The sequence below is a fragment of the Pleurodeles waltl genome, chromosome 8, assembly GCF_031143425.1.
Source record: "Pleurodeles waltl isolate 20211129_DDA chromosome 8, aPleWal1.hap1.20221129, whole genome shotgun sequence".
Classification (NCBI taxonomy): domain Eukaryota; kingdom Metazoa; phylum Chordata; class Amphibia; order Caudata; family Salamandridae; genus Pleurodeles; species Pleurodeles waltl.
Genome location: NC_090447.1, coordinates 1,302,723,636 through 1,302,739,785, shown reverse-complemented (window position 1 = coordinate 1,302,739,785; position 16,150 = coordinate 1,302,723,636). Strand labels below are relative to the sequence as shown.

Sequence of the window (16,150 nt, the reverse complement as noted above, 5' to 3'; positions counted from 1 at the left end):
AAAGGTCTCCTAAGGTCTTCATCCTAGCACTGCTTAGGGCGCATCAGGAGTGTGTAGATGGGTGCTCTGATAGCTTTGTAGAGCTAAGTAATGAGATGTTGCCTGTGTCCCCTGAGATATAGAGGGTCATTCTGACCCTGGCGGGCGGCGGGAGCCGCAGACAGTGTGCAGACAGTGAAAATCTTTGTGGGGCCCTGTTAGGGGGCCCCTGCACTGCCCATGCCAGTGGCATGGGCAGTGCAGGGGCCCCCAGGGGCCCCACGACACCCGTTCCCGCCATCCTGTTCCTGGTGGTGTAAACCGCCAGAAACAGGGTGGCGGGAAGGGGGTTGGAATCCCCATGGCGGCGCTGCTTGAGGGTTCCCTGGGCCAGGGGAAAACCGGCGGGAAACCGCCAGTTCCCCTTTTCTGACCGCGGCTTTACCGCCGTCAGAATAGCCCAGGAAGCACCGCCAGCCTGTTGGCGGTGCTTCCGTGGTCCCCGGCCCTGGCGGTCATTGACCGCCAGGGTCGGAATGACCCCCATAGTGTATGTATGACTTAAGGCCTCATTGGGCAGCGGGGCATTCTCACCGCCGACAGGCCGGCGGTGAAGTCCACCACCTTATGAGTGTGGCGGTTTAGCCTCTGCCAAACCACCACATCCCCGCTGGTACCGCCAGGGGGGTAGGACAGCCGGGACGGAGGACAGCACCTCCGGGCTGGCTGTCCACTGATGACCGCCGGTGGTATTAGGAGTCGCCTGTCCGCCAGGGTTTCCGCGGCAGTAGCACTTGCGCAAAAACCCTGCTGAAAAGGCTGCCGGCGACAGGAAATTCCTATCCTGTCACCAGCAGACGACTCCACCCATGCCCCTTTCCAAAACAGCACCCTTCTTCTCCTCACCCCACCATACCCTCCCCGCATACATGCACTCACACACCCACATGCACCCCGCATACACGCATTCACCAACCCCTACATACATGCATTTACCAACACGCATAGATACACGCATTCACCAACATGCATACATGCACGCATTCACCAACATGCATACATAAACGCATTCACTCGCACCAACAGACACGCATTCACAGAAACATACCAACACGCACTCACTTCAACTGCTCGTAATACTGCTGGTGTAGTCCTTGTGGCGTGGCGGCTGTGGGACCACCTCTGCGTAGCCGACCACCAGCACGACTGCTGAAGGAGTTCTGCCCAAATTGTGGCGGAAATCCTTCAGTACTCGTAATATGGCAGCTGAGAGACAACCAGCATTGGCAGTCTTCTGGAGCCCGCAGCTTCCGCGGTCTGTGGAAAAGACCGCCAAAGTGAAAATGACCACCTTAGTGTCCAGGCATTTCTTCTGCAAGGGGTCCCCACAGGAAGTGCATCGAGGCTAGTAGGTGTCCGTATGTAAGGAATTGTCCTGAGGGGATGGGATAGTCCTGCCCTAGCTGGTTGAATGTCAGAAGCTGGTTGTCCCTAAAGAGGTACCCCGCAGTGTCAAACCTGTGGGCCTGCCATTCAGTAAGCTGGTCTGTTGTGAACGGGCCTTGCGTATGGGGGAGGTCTGCTAGTGGAATGTTGGGGGCATAGGGCATGATCTTGCTTGTTAGGCGGAAGGTTTTAGTTCGACATTTCCAAACTAGCCAGCCAAGCAATGACCAGGTGCAATGCAGGTTAACAGTGGGACAAAAGAGCTGTCACAGTATATGTGTGGGAGGCGGGCCAGTATCAGTAAATGTTTTTTTACCTGTTAGCCAATGAGCCACCCATTGGAGTTGGGCTGCAAAGTTATAGGATTGGAGAGAGTGGGCTCACAGATCCCTTTTACCCTGTGGCAACTGTAATTTGTGAAGGGCAACCTGTCGTCTACCATCATCCCAGAGTAGATCCCCCATCAAGTGGCCTGGGTTGTGGAAGAAACGGCGTGGGAGAAAGACTGGTAAATTAACAAAATAATATAACACTCAGGGGAGGATTATCATCTTTGACAACGTAATCTTACTGGTAAGGGCTATGGGGAGCTGCTGCCAGAAGTGCACCTGGGAGTGCCTGGTGGTATAGGCCCTTTTCAGGTTGCCCTTAAATAAGTCTTCCTGTGAGTGATAAAGTCTGACTCCTGAGTATCAAGTGGCCTGCCAGGTTAAAGGTTTAGGGCCTGTGGTCACTGGGTGGGGTGGGGTTTTGCCCCAAACGGGAAATTATAAGACTTTCCCCAGTTAACTCTGAACCCGGCCGCCACTTCGAAGTCTTGAAAGGCAGCTGTCACAGAGGAGGTAATGACTTGTGTGTCTCGGATGTAGAGTAGGACGTCGTTAGCGTAAAGGGATACTGCAGGCATGTGTCTGTGCAGATGTATTCCCCAAGCGGGGCTCTCCTCCTTGAGACGGTGTCCCATTGGCTCCATGGCTACAAAGAACAAGCTTTGGGATAGGGGACAACTGCCCCATGCCATGGCTAACTGAGATGGAGGGAGAGATTAAGCGGCCTACTCGGACTCTGGAAGAGGAATTTGTGTATAGTAGTTTGGTGTAGGCTAGGAGACGAGGACTGAGCCCAACCGCTCGTAGGGTCGCGAACAGGTACTCCCATGACAGGGAGTCAAAAGCTTTTTCAATGTCAAGAATCAGACAGGCTGCTCTGGGATGCAGCAGGGAAACCTGATCCATTACGTGGAATAGACGGCTGATATTGTAGGAAGTGTTTCGGCCTGGCATACACATTTATGTATTCTCATTTACTGAGTGATTTTCTTTACATCTCTTTTCTTTCAAGGGCCTCACATGGGCTGCCATATGATTTAAAAAGTAGGTCAAACAGTATGTACTTACACGTCCTTTCTAAATTATCATAAAGTTTGCAAAAACCATAGGAAAAACAATGCAAAAACATATTTTCCATGAATTGGTAGCTCTGAAAATAACCATTTGGGTATTTTCGGACATGTTTCCGGACACGCAATGGAGGTAAATATAGAGCTTGTTGAAATGTAGTTTGTTTACTATATATAAATATAACATTAGCATGGTCAGTAACATCAATACCATCCCGTAAAACAGGAATAGATTGTCATGTCTTATACTACCATGCTAAATACATCCAAAGTGGTAATCTCCAAAATGTGCCCCTAGAAAACAGTTTACATTGCAATGGGGACGTTACATTTTCTTGCTATACTTAATTATGGACAACCACATTTGGTGTTCTGCTATGTGTTGAAAAATAAAGTAGGTGTGGGAGTAGCTAGGTTGTAAGGAGGTCAAGGTGAGCCTTTGTTCATTACAAAACAGGTGTGAACCAGGGATATGACTACGATTATTATGACAATGACTAGAAATGTTCCATATTGTTTGAACCGCTGCTCTCCACCTCATACATTGCAAACAAAAACACCTTACCTTAACACCATGACAGTCCAAGTTTACTGCTAGGTGATGTCCACAATCATACTTCTGTCTGGTACACTCAGATGTCTTCCTGGCTCCACATTTCCAGAACACGTTGTGGAGCCTCTTTTGCATCAGTTCTTTGTTTCTTAGATTTATATAAAATCAAACTGTAACTGAAGCATGGTGTTCTTTGTGTGCCTAATTTAAAAAGTGAAATAACATATAGTCTCCATTACAATCATAACCATACTAGTGTGCTCAAATGCTGCACTGTACAGTTAACTTCATGTTGTTTCTTCTAATCCAAGTCTAACCTAGAATGAACAGTGAACTTGATGGCCACTAAAAATGGAGAATTCTTTCTGCTTCTCTGTTGTCTGTAGTGCTGTACCAACATAATAACACCTTAACGTTCATGCTAACACAGAGAATGAAACACTATGTAAGGAACATAAGCTCTTTTCCCTTCACATTAAGCTTCCAACACAATGCACACAGTTTTGTTTTGCATTTGTTCTCAACTAGACTGTGCCCTTATCAAATTAATTAAAAACAGTTAAAAAGAAAAATAAATTACAAAAAAAAAAAAAGTTGAAATGGAATTAAGACTGAGTTATATGTTAACAGTGACATTACCATACCTTTACCTTTACCATGACTTTATCATACAAATGAACAAGTCATGAAATTGACATGTTAAGGTTCTGCCTTAACCTCCGTGTATTAAGTCAATCTTAACTCCTACCCCCTCACTCAGAACACTGCACAACATACAACGTTATCAATTAAGCATACGCTAACACCCACCAGCTTGCACCCACAAAACTAGCACATATTATAATTTTTCACACCAACATAATAAACAGACAAAGGCCATTATATGTGCACATAAACATAAGTATGCACCCACACACTAACCAGACAACCACTCATTCAAATTATATGGCCACACTCACGATTTACCAGTACTCAGCAGTGTTTGGAATAAAATAACAACTATAATGCTACCATTCAAACAACATTATATATTACCACACACCAAACAGTATATGTAAAGTTATGTTCATTTGAACTTATTCAGTTCAGCAGACACTCACATGCCTCTTGGCACTTAAACAAGTTAGGAGTGAGTGCCATAAAGAATTATAGAGATAAGCGGTGGATTTACGACTTTAAAAAAAAAAAAAACAAGTAGGTGTTTGAAGTTTTTTTTTTTTATACAGAGGTTGAGAGATTGTTCCAGATCCGAGTAGCCAGCACGCTGTAGGAGTCATCTCCTCAAGGAGACTTCTTGAACCAAGGAACAATCAGTAAATTTGCACTTGAAGAATGCAGTGATCTGGTGGGCACATAGTTCTTAACCCTGAGCTTAAGGAAACAAGGAGCTGACCCGTTGAGGTATTACACAGGATACAAAGAGCCTGAAAAGGAATTCCCTGATGAATAGGATGTCAGTGAAGCCTCAGCAGAGAATGTGTAGTTGAAGAGAACAGGCAGTCTTTGCAATCAACCAAAGAGTTTGGTTCTGAATAACTTAGAGCCTGCAAATTTATTTGAGCCTTAGATATCGTCAGATAAAGAGAATTATTATAGTCAAGCCTAGTGCCTCTAATAGCTTAAATTGCCAGTGGTCTACCATCTTTTGGAAGAAGTAGGAGAATGGGATTCATTGTGGGGAAATATGATGCACAGGCAGAAACCACTGCTGATGTTTCAGAATCCAGGTTAATATGTACATTAAATGTGATTCTGAGTAATTTCTCCACAGTCTTAGGAATAAGAAAAGGATCAAGTTAGTCAGGCCAAGTGGTTTCTCCCCCCCCTTGCAAGCTTTCTGAAGCTATCTTGAGTATCATTCAGCAAACCCTGACCCTCAATAAAAATAAAAAAGTTGGGTTGCGACAAAAGACTCCAGGACTTCGGCTGTAGTTGAAAGAAGGGTGATTGGGGTGACAGTTGAAATCCTCTGCTGGGTCCAAATTGGCTTTCTTTAGTAACCGTGTAACTATGCCCTCCTTGAGTCACGGGGGTACGATTGCAGAGTTTAGGGATATATAGCGATTAATTGTAAAATTAGCTTATTTTGCTGCAGTATGTTCTTCTGTAATATTTTAATAGGAATATGGTCAGAGGATCAACAAATCTGCTGTTCTTGATGGAAGCTAATTTATCAAGGAGATAGGAATTTTCTCTACAGAGCAAGTAGATCAGTGGCAAACGTCAACATTATCCTGGAGTCAAGTGGCAACATCCGAAAGGACTAAATGAGTACAATGACTAATGTTATTTTGCTCTTATCATTTTTAGCTTACTGAATGTTTCTTTTTGAGTATTTGAAGCTCACAGAAAACAATTGGCTTTGTGATATTTTGACATATAGGCTAGATAGCTCTTTGTAGACTAACAGTATAGTCTTGTAATTTGCTCAGACTTTTTTTCAGTAATGATGCAGTGACTTCCTTTGAGCTTGTCTAGCTGTGTTTAGCCAGCCCAGAGCAAAACCATGGAGCGTGCTTGTGTTTTTTCCCTCTTTTACATCTAAGTGGTGGGGCTACATCATTAGTGAGGAAATTGTCCAATTCCTACAATGTCTATAACTGTGATGAGGGCAATAAAGCTCGGGAGGAGAGGAGGAGGCCTTGAAAATGATTTTTTCTTTATTTTCGAGTCATTTCCTAATGAGCGAGATGCTCTGGAAGTCACATTATATTTGTAAGTAATTTTTTAGTTTAAGAGACAATAAGAATATGTCTGCACAACCACAGCTATACACACACATCCCCCATAGATACATCAATCATTTAGCCCCATTCATACAGCCTCAACCACCATCATATGTTCACATGCACTATTAATTTCCCACACAGCACCATCTTAAACAAGCAGACAAAATCCCAAGCCAACACAGAACATAATGCATAATTATTCCATAGGTCTTCAAGCACGGTAAATAACCAGTTAGCAACCATTATATGTTTGTACAACCACAAGTAAAACACACACATCCCCATTGACTCAATCACGCAGCCACGTTCTTATGCCCTCCTACTAACATACAATTATGCATCCACTATGAAATGGTCAGACATTCTCTAGCATACATCTACACAATTACTGTCATAGAGCAATACATGAACTGTAAAACAACACCCAACCATTTACCAGTGTTCTACAATACTAGTACAACAATTTAATAACACTTTCATCTCACCTTAAAAACATGATCAATGACTCTCCAAAACGCATTTCATTTTCAAGTACTAACAGAGTGGGAGTCAAAGTTAACTTAGTACAGCAGGCTGAAGGCAGAACCTTAACTTGTAAATTCTCATTTTTATTGTGAAATCACTCTTAGATCAACCTTAACTCTATCTCTATTTTTTTTTTGTTCGAAAGAAAAACAAAGGTTAAAGGGGCGTTCTAGTTAGGTGAAAATGTCAGTTAAACCATACCATTCTAAACAATCAAAACCACTGAAAGTAACTGTAACTCGTGCCCCCATCATGCACAGTGTCATTAATGATGTCCTTTCAGATGTTGCAGTGATGTTATCAGTGATGTCATAAAGCATGTCATGAGTGATGTAATATGGGAGGTAATCAGCAGTGCATGGCTAGAGCATGAGGTATATTTAATTTAAGGCATGTTGTTTTATTTATAATCTCCTTAATTTGGCCTAATTTCATGTGCATTATTTAAAAAAGTATTTAAGAAAGCATGAGGGTAAGTCGTTGAAGATATCACTTGGCTATAAGCAAGGCTGTTTTCTTGTGTAAAGTAAAACTGTCATGAAAGCCGTGAAGAACTAAATGGTGTTTTCCCTTGTACTCTATATAGTGTGTACCATATTAATAAAATGGCGTATACTCTTTATTCGTATACTTGTGTTAAATAGCATACTATATGGCAAAATTCATTTTCACTGTCCTGGCATATTTATTTACAATATGTATGCAAATGCCCAGAGCATAATATTCTGTCAAGAGGCAAAGCCTTGAGGGGGTTCAGGTTCCTTCCTCTTCTTTAACAGTGGTAATAATTATACCAGTCCAGTGCTGCACAATCGCAGTTGTAGTCTGTGTGATCCTACAATTGGTAGGCATGTGCAAAAGTACATATATACTGGAAAGCATCCATATATTGGCATACAATTTTTTTAACACAATCAGTGCATATTATGCCAGGACATGGAGACCAAAACGTTTAAATGCTTTAATTTGCTGTAACTGAGATATGATACCCTCTCCTGCTACTACCATCAAGGATGAATATAGGAAATATTTGGAAAACATAAAACCCCCCTTCAGTACTTTACAATCAGTTGGAAATAAGTGATTCAGTGATTATGGAGTAGGTAGTATTTTTAAAAAAAGAAAACAGAATATTAGACATACCTTGTGTGCTCTTTGCCTCTTTGAGTTAAGAACATAAAGGGGCAGTAGAAATTAGGAAAAAAAACTCTTAGACACAAAGAATATCAATATTAAATCCAATATTTCATAAGAAATGCAAATTCAGATTGACTTTGTCAGAGAGGGGTTACCTGTTTGAGGTATTATTACTCCGTATTAAAGAAACATTACATAGTTAAAAATAGAATATTTATTTACACTTGTTGAAATGCCTTTGCACAGTGGTATGGTTTGTTACAGACTGCCTCTTTTAAAAAAACAATAAAACATATTTTGCGTACATAAATAGGGTCCCCCTAAACATTTAAAAGTTACTTTTTAAAACACAACATGGTTTGATTCACACAAGTAACTTTGTGATCATGTTTGAAGTTTCTGGACATCTGTCTTAGGTGCAAGAGAATTGGCAGCTCAAAGTGTTGTTTTTATCTAACGTTTAGTTTGTTTTGTATGTTATAGATAATTGATGACACTCATTTGGTTTATTTACTGTTTTGTTTGTTCTCCAGGTGTGTTGAAGCAGTGAAGGCATCCCAGTATGTCGAGTTAGCCAATGACTTGGAAATAAACAAAGCAATCACCTTTCTGAGGCAAAAAGATTTTGATCAGGTAATCTTTTTATATGCATTTTTGAGGAATCAAAGGAGTCATCCAAAATGCTGCAGTGGGGGGGGATGTATTATTTTACCTGTAAACATAGTTCTTTACATTGAGGTAAATGTACAGCGATTGGGGGTGAATTCACAAACATTCCAAGTTGTATGCAAGGAAAGCTGTATAAGCAGACTGGGTATGTCATGAGAAATCTAGTCTGACCAATTCCCTCCAGGTCATTAAAGACACAGTTTCCAGTTAAGGACATATGTGTAAAAACCTGGATGTTGTGGTTTTGTTTTGCTTGTACTGATTAGATTAATACCTCAAAAATGTTTTGTTTGGTAAAAAGTTTATTACTGGGACTGGGTCCGTAATGACCTAAAGTGAGGTGGTCACCCTAGTGACACCTACTATGCTCCCAATATGGAGATGTATGCAAGCTATGATCCTGCATTGGGTAATTAGAGCCCAATGTGGAATTGCATATTTTTGTCTGTTTCCTCTTTATTTCTCAACTGGGAAAATATGTCCCCCCCCACCAAGAAAAAACCTTTACCCCACACCACATTTCCAGCACTTTCCAGAGTGTAATATGAGTTTGTAAATGTCCAACAAATGCACAAGTTTGTGGACATTCACAAACAAACCATTATTTGAAACTCCCAATCTTGCCCCATTTCCTTGGTTTGACTACTGTACTGTGTAATGGTGTTATTATTTTACTGGTAAAATGGCTTTGTGAAAATACCTTCAGTAGCTAAATATTTTTTAATTTTAAAACTGGTTCCATGCCCGTGTGTATTCTCAGTATCAACATTCCATAATAACTTCTCCTAATCTATCCATAGCCATAGGTGGTACTTTTTAATTTGGAAGTAATGTTTATCATCACCAGAAGATGTTGATTTCTTGTGTGAGAGAGTTCATTGTAATAATGATTTATGTATGCTTGAATAGCATTTTATTAAATAATTAACCTTGTTTGTGATAATATATTGTTTCTTTTAAGTACATAACTTCCCCCCTTTTACAAAATCTAACAAGGGACCCCACTTGTATTTCCCTTACAAGGGTTTGGAATCTGATACAATAAATGTGGATTTATGTCTAAATTTCTGAGGCCTCCGTACTGAGCCCTGCAGTAATATTAGTGTGTTAGTTTTGCACCCAGAATTACTGATAAAGCGGCTGTCCCTAACAAAACCTATGGAATGCGGGCATACGATGTCTAAATCATTGTTACTGCACTGATGCCTGTGTGCGAATCCGCAATTCTGTGTCTTTTTTAATTTGGAAAAAATGATTTCTGTTTTGATGTGGTAGATTTGCCGCTGGAGTTAACCATAATAGCACCTAAGGCAATAATATAGTAGGTCTTGTAAGACCTATTTCGAAAGAAACTCCCTTTGTTGGTACGAGGTCACATGGCAGAAGTGTTGTGTCAGAATTCAAATTCTTAAATGTGATGCTTCTAGCAGGTTTTTACTGCGAATTTCAATACTACCAATTATGCCTAATGCTTAAACTGTTGTTTAGATTGTGGGTTAAACCCCCATTTCCTTCATAACCACTAGTTTTCTATGGTGGAATAGATTTCTATGAAATGGACATCGGTGTGCTGTAGTCAAGATTTTGATTATTTAAGAGATTTATGTGTGTGCGATTTAAGATGCTATTTTGGACTGGTGGTGTTTGATTTTTACCTCGCTTAGTGTTGTGCCCTATCCTTCTCTGGCATTTCCAAATCTAGGAGTTGCTTACAATATTGTATCTGTTGATCCATTTGATTGTGTGAAGTATCAATGTTTCTTCTAACTTGACCCTTTCATGCATGTTAATGTACTTAGCACAGGTGAATCATATAATTATATCCTGCTAAGCAGTCATTTGAACAATCATCACTTTTGTGTGTCTAACTCCAAAAATCGCAATGTATACTTTGTTTTCTCAAGGCTATAGTCATTGATGCTGGTTCTGGAATTTACTAATTTAAATTGACTGTTCTGTCACCCCAATTTTCACAAATATTTGTAAATCTATGCATTGTAGATTATTTGTAAATCTTTGCATTGTAGACTTAGGTCTCAGATATACACAGACTTGCACGTTTTGCTAATACATAAAATCTTAAGTGACAACACTTCAAAAACATGAAATTTGTAGGTTTTCAAGCATACTCTTGTCCCCAGTGCATTTTGCAGTGGATTGTCCAAAGGAATTGCATCAGATTAAGTTTTAGTATTTCTTTTTCTCTTGAGAGGTGATATGCTCTCTGCAAATGATTCCGCCAAAACACTAGTAAATTACCTCTAAGCAGCTGTCACTTTAGCATTTATGTGGTTCATTATGTAGTGGTCTTTTTGTAATGACTGACATCTGTTAAATTAGGGTCTAAATTTACAATGACTGTCATTTCATTGTCATCCCATATTTTAGTATGTGCTTGATCTGTATTTCCTTTGGCAACAATGAACTGTATTAATTTAAACTATACCCCTAGATGTAGTTGTAGAGGATGTAACATTATGTATTTCAAAGAAGTCAATGAAGAACTTTGTAAATTCCATTAACAAATCATCACTTATGAAAAGATTTTCATTTAATTTGTGGATGTAGTATTGTAGTACATCATTTAATGATTTTGTTGCCCTTTTACAATTGCTTCTTTTGCTTTCCTTCTCAATTCTTGCTCCGTTCTGCAAGTATAAAGAGGTAGGTTGTGAAGTTAGCATTCAGTTGTGTTATGTGTTAAGTGTATAACTAACAACTGGTAGTTACTTGGCATTTTGCAGAAGAATGGACAATAACCCTCCCGCACTTACCCTCCCTTTCATAATACATGGTAAACATGGCAGTAAGAACTTTTAAAATTAGGTATTTGACTCTATGTAACACGTCATCCAATTTTCTATGATGAACAATAAACAGCACTTGATTTGACCTCTTAGTTATCCAGATTATACCCTAAATCCAAGTAGTTCATAGACTTCCACATGAAATGCAATTGTTTATAAAGGGTCATCCAAAGTTTAGGTCTTGCTTTGCTACTAATTTAAGGTAATACCTACAGACAAGCTGATTATACTTTCTTCATCTTTTTGTAGCCATAAATTTTAAATATAGTTTTCAATACAGAATACAGTTGTATTGCTGAACGTTTTCATTAGTGCTTTATGCAGATTGAACTGTTCTAATATTCTCATAATCCATTCAAAAGCACCATGCATGTTTTTGTTGCAAATACTATAAGGCAAAATGCAGGTAACACACATAACTGACTGGGTAGGGCATCAGGTTGTGGTGTAGGGACCTTCAGAATATTCGACTTGCTTAATCTCCATTTTTTCTTCTTCTTTCTTTCACACAGTTAAGTAATTTTACACATTTAGGACAATTTAACATTGTTTTAGCCAAGGTGAAGTGATCTAATGTTCAATATACTTTTTACTACCTTATAAAGTGCCAAACAGGTTATAGATAAAACTGGTTTGTTCATATCTTAAAAAAGAAGTTGCACACTATAAAAAAGGACAACTCGACCATCAGTAACCTTCTATGTTTTCAGCTTTTATGGCAAACTGGGGCTGGGCAATATCATTAGGCCTCTTTCACCCACCAACTCCTACCCTCCTGGGGAATGCAGCAGAACTGTGTGGCACTGGGGATTGCTTTCCTCACACTGAAAAGTATGTGATGGTTTGTAAGCAATGAAAAATGTTTGTAACCAAACTACTCCACCACTTCCTCTCTCTATTCCTTTTATGTTGATAAGATGTGCTAATGCACACCTAGTGCAGCATGCTTCTTTGACAAAGGCCCATATATTTTTGACAAGTTTGGTCTAAATGTGGTATGAATTATTAAAACAAAGTGTGCAGCCTCATTCATCACAAGCAATGGCAATACCCTTAGGTTTTACATATAGCATAATGTGTTTCTTCTGTGATTGGCAAGTTCATCCTTGGTTCTGTAAATATGTGGTTCAAAGAATGGATGGATAAGCGTATGTATAGATGGATGCATCAACATGTTAGAGAAATCCAGAATGATGTGGGCCAGTGTAGGGTCTCTGATAACCCAATGTTTTCAAAGTAGTTACAAGTTGGGACTAGCTAAAAGTGCTGAACATGTCAAGAGGCTCCTTGGCAGAACTGAAGAGATTTAGTGGCTGATAAGGAGATCCTGCTCCCACTGAAATAAGTGCCAAGTGGCTCAGTGTCATCACAAATACTTAAACCAGTGACTTACAATCAGAAGAAGTGTGAAAGTGTAAAAGTGGAACAGCAGGAGCGAGCAGTAGACATAGATGGAAATGCATGGCTATGGTGAGAGTGATGGGCTAGATGAGGGGCTTGGCAGGGGTAGGGGAGGTGTTGATGATAGAGGAGGAGGAAATGGGAGAAGAGAGGAAGAGAATGTGAAGTGCGGATAGGAAAGGAGGAGATGCCTATGATGTATATAAATGCAGAATATTAAGAATGAGCTGTGCTGGAGGAAGTGAGCTCACATGGAATGTGCAAGCAAGTGGTGAAGGAGGTAGCAAGATGTGAAGGAACTGTAAGTTAGATGAGGGAAAAACAGTGATGGGGTGGAAGGTAGATCAAGAGGTGAAATTGGATCATGTGGGTAGAGATGAGATGACAACAGATGTGCAGAAAAATAGAGGGCGAAGGGTAGAAAATGTGTTGGATGCAGAAGTGAGGTGAATGGAAGTGCAGGGAGTGGTGAAAAGCTACGAGGAGGTTTATGGGTATCTGATGAAGATTGGGGAATGTAAAGTAGTACAGTGTTGTAATGGAGATGATTCTGGAATGTTGATGACAGAGAAAAGCCTATACGGAGATGTTTGTAGTATTAGGAAGTTGTAGTAGGGAGGTGGTGAAGAGGGCTGGAGGTGGAAGCAGAAGAGTAGGGACAGAGGGAAAAGCATGTGGTGAGAGGGGTAAAAGTTTTTGTGGAGGAACGAGAATGTGACGATCAAGAGTGTGACAAGGGGCTTTGTGGGAGTAAGGAGGTGAAGGGGTGGAGGCATGGGGAGAGAAGGCGTGAGAAGAAGTAATGATGTTGCAGAATGAAGAGGAGTCAGAAATGTTCCCTTCCTGAAGGGGGCACCTGTTGAACCCTATTTTTGTTGGCTGTAGTAATTGTGCTAGTCAGTGGTAAAGTGGTATGCTCATATTTTAAACATATTAAAATTGACTGATTGACACATTTAATTTACTTGTAAGGTCCTAGTAAACCGTGCTAACTGTGTTCAGGTCCTGTAAGTTAAATGTTACCAGTGGGCTGCAGCACTCATTGTGCCACCCACTACAATAGCACTGCAAAACATGTTTCCAGACCTGCCGCTGCAGCATGGCTCAGCAGGTTTAAAACTGCCATTTCAACCTAGCAAAACAAACATTTTACCAAGCCTAAACCTTCCTTTTGATTACTTATAAGTCACCCCTACAGTAGTCCTTAAATGCCTATAGGGCAGAGTGCATGGTATTTATGCAGAGTTAATCTCCACATGTTTTGTGATACATTCTTGTAGCTTGATCCTGGACAGCACTTGGCTAGTAAAAACATTATATTCTAAAATGTATCATACCTTAGTCATAGGAAGATGATCTGAGATTTTAACTGAGTCAATGTCTGCGTCATTGCATTTATATTCACACCTGGAGATACCAGAGGAAACCCAATCTGGTCTGAGTTTGATATATCTTTGTCCTATAAGTGCGAGAGGGAACCAGTCTTTATTGTGACCCGATGAAGACAAAATTGCAGTGACCAAGCCTTTTGCAGGGCAAGCCAGGAGTAAGACCTTAAACAAGAAAACATCATAATAAAAGAACAATTTACCATACCTTGAGAATCCAGACACATGGTTGGACGCTAGTGGGGAGGAGGACGTAGCCTATCCTTTTTGTAAATTTTATCAAGGTCTGTTTAAGGAAACACTGTTTCCTTATTCGGATCATTAGGAACCTGTAACATATTTTTATCCCGGACCCATACGATGTCAGACTCAAATTAGCATGTTTGCTATTCCTATAAAGCTGTGTGAGCCAGATAGCGTTTCTAAGGGATTATCAGAGACAATGCTTTAGATCCAGACCGCTTCTGGAATGGGTTAGGGCAATCAGTGTACATTTTACAACCTTTTTTATGCCTTCAAATGATTATTGAAAATGCCTGTTGTACTGCCTCTCTGCCTTCTAAACTCAGATTATTATTATATGATATACATGAAAAGGTTTTATTTGTTTTTTGCCTAGTGGTCAATCACCCAAAAAACCTTATATGGCACAAAAGTACTCTGCTTTGAGCAAACCCAATGCCTCTGCCCGAGTAGACGAAAGTGGTCTTGCAGTAGGTGACTTAGAGGGACTAAGACACTAGGGGAGAACATTAGCAATGGGTAAATGGAGGGTTTTTCCATGTATTTTCCATATGTTATTATTATTAGTAGTTGTATTAGTAGTAGTAGTAGTAGTTTTACAAATACTTGCAATTCCTCATCTGGATAATGGCTAATCTGAGTGCACCGAAACTCAGAAGGTTGGGTGGGTTTTCGTGAACTTATTCTAAGGGAGAGGCTATTAGCTATTTATGTCATTCTGATAATCACCTCCAAAGAAATGTTAGACGGAATTATGTGAGGTAAAAAAACGTTTAAATTGCTTTTATTCATTATTTTTTGTTTTAGTCATGTCCTTTTTATTTCAAATTAATTCAGTTGCAAACCCAAACATAATTATTGTTTGATTTAATAGGCAAGTCAAATGCATTTTTGACACACAGTGCTATTTACCTCCCATTATACATGCTGCTATTATTGCAGAGCGCCATTCTATAAGTGTGGAAACCGGACATCTCCAAATTTATAAACAAAATATCTCAACATTCTTGATGGCTGCAACTTTTTGTAGCAATATTTATGCTATGGCACAGTGTTGCGGAATGAGGCAACTCTGAAATTATGCAAACGGGGCACAACATGCCTTTACTAAAGATATACATGTTTGTGGACTGTAAGGGAGTAACGCATTTTGAATTGTGAAGTATTACATGATGTTTTTATGTAATAGTCAGACTTGCCCTTATTTTAGATTTGGGGGATTTTATGTAACAAAATCATGCAGTTTTCTTTCCACAATCCGTACAGCAATAGCAAGTTACCTCCCGCCTTCTTTTTTGTATCAGCTACCTTGCTTCAAACACTATAGCCCTCATTACAACCCTGTCGGTCGGTGTTAAAGCGGCAACGTAGACAGCCACTTTAACACTCCGACCGCCACAGCGGTACAAACAAACATCATGGCGGTCACCGCCAACAGACAGGCGGAAGACAATGTACCGCCCACAGTATCATGAGAGGCCAATCCGCCACCTTTTCTGGAGTGGATTCACTGCAAACAAAAACACGACAGAAACAGGACTTGGAAGGGGAAACGCTCACCTCTACACACCCCACGAGGAACCAGGACGCCATGGAGCCAGAACTCCATATTCTACCTGCCATTGTCTTCCTGTTCCCCTACCAGGAGCACGAACGCCGGCAGCGAAGACCACGGTGAGTACTGCACCTACGACACAGGGGAACGGGGAGGGAAAAGAGAGTGACACACGCAACACGAAACACCCCCGCCCTCACCCACTACAACACACACACAAGTACATGTTGATACATTATATTCACACCTCCCAACCCCTCCTGGAAGAATGCAAGGACAAAAGGAAATGAGTTGGACGATTGTAATCAATAAAAATCCA

The 16,150-nt window shown here is 40.5% G+C and overlaps 1 protein-coding gene across 3 annotated transcripts in view; it reads left to right on the top strand.

The window, feature by feature from the left end:
• The window catches only part of IFT88 (intraflagellar transport 88), a 497,265-nt gene that overhangs the window by 173,709 nt on the left and 307,406 nt on the right, over nt 1–16,150 (top strand). For all 3 annotated transcript variants that reach the window (XM_069202281.1, XM_069202279.1, XM_069202280.1), the window contains exon 15: nt 8,302–8,401. In XM_069202281.1, coding sequence (XP_069058382.1) covers nt 8,302–8,401 — 100 coding nt within the window. The remainder of the gene's footprint in view (nt 1–8,301; nt 8,402–16,150) is intronic.